At 42.3% G+C, this 6,000-nt stretch overlaps 1 protein-coding gene across 1 annotated transcript in view; it reads right to left on the bottom strand.

Moving 5' to 3' along the window:
- Positions 1-2,130: 2,130 nt before the first annotated feature.
- Positions 2,131-6,000, bottom strand: part of LMO3 (LIM domain only 3) — a 76,400-nt gene continuing 72,530 nt past the window's right edge. The window contains exon 3 of the mRNA XM_066634089.1: positions 2,131-2,236. Within this exon, the coding sequence (XP_066490186.1) occupies positions 2,131-2,236 (106 nt within the window). The remainder of the gene's footprint in view (positions 2,237-6,000) is intronic.

Here is a 6,000-nt window from a genome sequence, read left to right as displayed (position 1 = left end):
GCTGAGCTCTGTGGCATGGTACATATCATCAGTCAATGGTAGGAGACCTGCTTACATACAGAAGATCCCAGGTTAAATCCCTGGTACCTCTGAATTGGGCTGAGAAAGACCTCTGTGAAAATCTGCAGTGAATGAGCGTAGACAGTGCTGGCTTAGATAGAGCAATGGTATGTTTGAGTGAGGCTACTTTATATATTTAATGTTTCTCGTAAAAGGGGCAGAGGTAGATAGAGAATCACCCTCTCCATGAAGCACTGGAGCTGCAATCAACAGCAGGCACAAGGTAACCAATGGGAGCACTCAGGTAACAGCCTTCCTATATGACCACCAATCTGACTGAAAGGGTTGCATGGATTGGCCAAGTGGTAGCAATGAAGAAGAAAAAACATAAAAGCAGATTCTGGTTGGATGGCCATGCTAGAAGGCAAGAAGTGGCAGCAGCTGACCCTTGTGTACTGGTGGTAAGTTTATCAGTCAACTATCAATTGGCTGAAAAAAGGTGGTGGTGGTAGGAGTTGAGAAGCACTAGCTTGAGATATTGCCATCCAATCCTTAGATTTTATTTATTATTAGACTGGCCCCACCCCAACAACTTGGAATGGATAACAATAAATTAAGAAACAGAGAATACAATATTCAGTTAAATTTTGATAAACACATCTAACAAAGAAACAGAAGCTAAAAACCTCAGCAAGCGACTGGGGGTTCTTCATTTCCGTTCTCCAAAACGCCGTCCTAAATCAAAAGCCCTTGCAATGCTTCTGAAAGAGTTTGTAGCTTTTGGCGAGTTTCCATAGTTGTGGGGCAGCCATTAGGAAAGCCTCTTGGCCAGGATCAGCTCCTGAGTTGGTTTGTACACAGAAGGCAACCTCCAGAGGGCACCCTTGGTCATATTAGAGACACTGATGAACCATAGGGGAGGAGGCAGTCTCTTAGGTATGCCAGGCCCACACCAAAGGAAGTCTGGGCAAGACACTGATCTTATTTTTTTAAAATAATGTTTCTGTACAGGAGCAGAAATCACTATCCTACATTAAAATAACTTCAGAAATATATATTTATAAATATATTACATGACACCCAAAGGCACTGATTTTCATTGGGGCTCGGCTTCTCTTTCCCAGTTATATTGGAAACAAGCAAATGCATTTTCTTGGGAAGTGTACTGAGCATAGGAGCCCCAAAATAATTAAAACACCTGCTCCATACATTTGAAAATGTCTGTTAGACAGAATGAGTGAAAAAAACACCCAGTCTAGTCATGTGGATCTCAAATTCTGTAGTAAAACAAAGCACACTCTGATGAAGCCTGCAAAACAAAAAAGCTAAAATTTCACTTCCTTAATTAAAATTAAAAGCTTGCAGATTTACCCTGAACCACAGCAACTAAAGGAGCAATACTGCTAGAATTATAATTGAGTCAAAGTTGAGCGCCTCTAAATCCCACTGATTTCAGTAAGACAGTCAAGCACGCACTTAAATTCAGCCCACTGAAGTTAATGGGACTTGTTAAAGTGCTTAACTTTGGCTGGATCTTGTCCACCATTTCTAATCAACTAGTCCAAGTGTCAGTAGCATTTGTGAAGTTCTTAAAATGGAGAAGAATGGATGGGATTGGCTCTTAAAATTCTTTTTTTTTTCTTTTTACTAGAAAGATACAGCTCTTTCAAAATAGCTGGTAGATACAGAAAGCATAAATATACAGTAAAGTTTAGACACGGATTGTACGAAATGCAACAATACAAATAAGCAAACGGGAACACAAATGGTAACACAATAAAACTGTATTACATTTGTGCTTCAAATATTACAATACATTATGTACATTAGTCGAAAATAAGCATCTCATGCTAAATGACACAAAAAGGAGGAAAAAAAATTCAGAACCCAACAGCAAGCCAAGAAAAAACTCCAGCAGTATGTACATTATCTTTTAATAAACATTCAACTGTGAACTGGTGCAATTTCCACTACATATAGTTGCAGTCCGCCTTTTATTCCACATGACCATCCTGTCTCCCTATATCTAAGCTATTCAGTCGCTTCCTCCATCATTTCGTATTTACACGTTGAGCAAGAAGAATAAGAAAACAAACAGGACTGCAGTACTCTGAGCGGCCAGGCATTGGATCAGCGAACTTGGGGTGCGTAACCTTCTTTCATTAAACCTTCCTCATAGTCCGTTTGGCACAGAATCATGTTGTTCTTCAAGAAAAATTTGTCTCCCACGCAAAATCTGGAAATACAAGGAAAAAATAGAACACAGAAGATTTAATTGATATTTTTCCTCCTGCCAAAGACCTCTCCTCTCCCCAGAAAAATTGTAGTTTATCTTGAAGAATCCGTTTCACAAGGGTTGATCATTTTGAATGGAGGAACTAGACTACAGTGTTTCATTTTAGCCCGTTTTGGATATCACCTGCACATACAATCAATGAACACAGAAGGAAGGACTGAAATTCTGTCCAGTAGCCACATTCCCTAACACTAATCTGCCTACTAGCCATGCCCTTTAGGTGGCTATGTGTTTGCAAGGAGCTCTTTGTGAGAACAGCTGTACATGGAGAATTCCTCCCCACTGTTTGAAACCCTGGCCACTCAGGGCTCCAAATAGTGGGGAGAAGCCCTCTGTGCATACACTTGGACACATAGAAGGCCCCTTGTAGACCAATGTCAAATGCGTAGCCAGGAGCATGGGGGAGACGGGGATAGCTAGCGGGTAATATGCCGCTTCTTGAATTCAGGCGTTGTCTAAACAGTTCTATGCTCTGTCTTGCATCCTTCTAAGTATGCCATTTATGAGTTCTTGCACTTGTGCAACCTGAGGACATCACCTTTGTTTAACAGTGCAAGTACTCAAAGAAAACATCATCAACTGCCATTGTTAACATCTACATAGTACTCTGAACACCCTAAAGTGCTTCTGTCTGTCTGTGTCACAGTGAAGATTTTGCTGTGAATGATCTTGCTGTATTCCTTACTATAAACACATAAGGATACACCAGTGTCATCATCGTAACCATCCTCAAATTGCAATTGGGGAGCCGAGTCTGAGAGTGGCTTGCTGAGATTCCCAAATGTCAGGTTCAACAGATGGGAGTGTGCTGGCTGAAAGACCATAGAAAAGCACAATAGGACAAACAAAATCAGGTGATACACAAGAGCTTAGGAGTGAATGTAACTTACGGCGCAATCCTAACCCCTTATGTCAGTGCTTTCCAGCACTGGCATAGCGGTGCCAATGGGACATGTGCTGCATCCTGCAGTTGGGTGTCACTCACGGAGGCCTCCTCAAAGTAAGGGAATGTTTGTTGCCTTACCTCAGAGCTGCATTGCCTTAATGTTAGTGCTGGAAAGCACTGACATAAGGGGTTAGGATTGCACCCTCAATAGGCTTAATTCCCTACTGTGCCATTTTTTTAAAGCCTCTTTTTACCCCAAAGGGATTTGAAGCATCTGTGTGGCAACTCAAAGGCTGGTAGTTTGGTAAGAGGTAACCCTTGGAAGGCCAGTGATTGCTTGCAGAGTTTATGCCGCCAACCCCTTTTCTAGAATCTTCAGCAGTCCTTCCGAATCCTCTCCAATTGCTGCCATCTTTCTTGCATGTTAGCACACAGGAACTGATGAAGCTGCCTTCCAGTGGCAGCTAGACTGTCTAGCTCTATGCTGGCTCCTCTGACTGCCAGCACATCTCCAAGGTGTCAGGGAGGTTATGTACTGTATGACAAGTACATGCTATGCCACAGAAATACATCTCCTCCTGGTAAATCTCACTTGGCATACATATTATTAGTTTAGGATATGAAAGATCTGGTTTACTACGTCCATCTTTTACGTCAGACAGAATAAGCTTCAAACACAACAGGAGAAGTAAATGAAGAGTATTTATATTGTTTGTATTTATATAATGAACATTGTATTGGTATTGGCAACCTTCAGTCTTGAAAGACTATGGTATCGCGCTCTGAAAGGTGGTTCTGGAACAGCGTCTAGTGTGGCTGAAAAGGCCAATCCGGGAGTGACAATCCCTTCCACACCGGGAGCAAGTGCAGTCTGTCCCTGGTCTGTCTCCCTGGCTATGGGCCTTCCTTCTTTGCCTCTTTGCCTCAGACTGCTGGCAAAGTGTCTCTTCAAACTGGGAAAGGCCATGCTGCACAGCCTGCCTCCAAGCGGACCGCTCAGAGGCCAGGGTTTCCCACTTGTTGAGGTCCATCCCTAAGGCCTTCAGATCCCTCTTGCAGATGTCCTTATATCGCAGCTGTGGTCTACCTGTAGGGCGCTTTCCTTGCACGAGTTCTCCATAGAGGAGATCCTTTGGAACATATATAATGAACATATACTTCTATAAAATCAGTGATCCAATCGCTGAGTGTGGATCACCCACTGACCATCTCTTTTTGTGGTGGTTTATTTATTTAGTCATTAGAAATATTTACCCTTCTTTTTAAGTTGAGTTCAGTAGAATGGTGGACCACCCGAAAGGCTTTGCCTGATGGCTTCACTGTGCTCCTCAGTTGAGCTCGTACCCTCACCATTCCACATTTCGGGCCCTTTTGGGGTCATGTGAATCAGCCCTTCTGGGTAGCAAAACTAATTTCACACTAAGTGTGGCCTGAGCGCATGGATTGCTTTCACAATGGATTCACTTAAAAAAAAAAAATCTTCTCTTTAAATGCAGCTTGGAGAAAGGGGACACACACGCAAGCGGGCACACATTTCTCCATCCCCCCTCTCCTGGTCTGCTGGCACATAGAAGAGTTTCACTAATGAGTGATTTTGCATTGGGGGGGGTCACATTCTGTTTGCGGTGAACACTCCATCTATAAAAACATATTGGGAGGAGTTCTGCTTGGCATTCCAATTAAACCAAAGAGAGTAACCCAAATGAACTTCTTAGCATTGATGCGGATAGATGAAAACTAGTTCCCCTCAGCTAATTATCCATTTTACTCTGGAAACTATTGTTTAATTTAGTAATGGATTACAATGTTCTTTTTCGTCATATAATTTCCAAGCAGCGACATCTTGGACACAATTAGTAGCAGGGGGAAAAAAAAAAGTGTGTTGTTTACGGTAGATTTAACAACAGAGTAGCTGTGGGAATAGGCTGTATATGTATTTAATTGTAACAATTTAACCTTCAAATAACGGTGTCTGGTGTAGTTGACCCCGTAGAAGTAGATATAATTACACACAATGACCTCCCTGACCTTTAATAGCAGAACCCCCCCCTCCCCTTTTTTTATCAGTCAGTCAGTTTCTAATGATGTTTGAAGCCGAAATCTGAGGGAATTGTCACAGAGTAAATTGTGTATTGAAAGGAGGCCTTTAATGTTTTGTGAAGTTGTGAGGTTTTAAATGGAGCAGCAGTTGGACTGATTTACATTTGCAAAGATTGGAATGCTAGACAAACAGCGAACCCATTTATTTTCCAACCGGGTAGCTTTGGAAATTTATCCTTATGCTCGCTAAATAGAGTGAGGGAAAATAGTGTAATAAAAAAGTGGATTGAAAAGAATTAGCTTTGCTCCAGGAAGAAAATTGGGCTGTTTATTTGTGGACTCTCTTCCACTCCAACCCTACCCCCCCGGCTCCCCATGTCCCCTCCACTCTGTCTCTCCCCCACCGCTGGATTCATAGCACTGGATGGCAAATATAGATTACAGAATGATCCTGAAACTTTTAAGTTATTTATGGTCAAACCAATTTAATACAAGCACACACTTCCAGTTCCAGATCCCCCACATGCCCAACGTATTTTTATATTGCATTATATTCCACCTACATCTTACTGAATACAGCATATGGAAATAAGAGGGCTGCTGAAGCAAGCCAGGCTATTTTAGAACCAGAATATTTTTGCTTCTTCCCTGCAAAAATAAAAGTTGGAACTTGAGAGCATTTTGCCTCCTACCCCCCTCCCCCACCACGCTATAGCATGCAGCCATCCTGCAGAAGTATCCTGCATGCTATGTGGGGAGGGCTGCTGGAAGAGGTATT

This window comes from Tiliqua scincoides, chromosome 7 (assembly GCF_035046505.1).
Source record: "Tiliqua scincoides isolate rTilSci1 chromosome 7, rTilSci1.hap2, whole genome shotgun sequence".
NCBI lineage: Eukaryota > Metazoa > Chordata > Lepidosauria > Squamata > Scincidae > Tiliqua > Tiliqua scincoides.
Note: the sequence above shows the minus strand (reverse complement) of the source record. Positions and strands in the feature narration are given on the sequence as shown.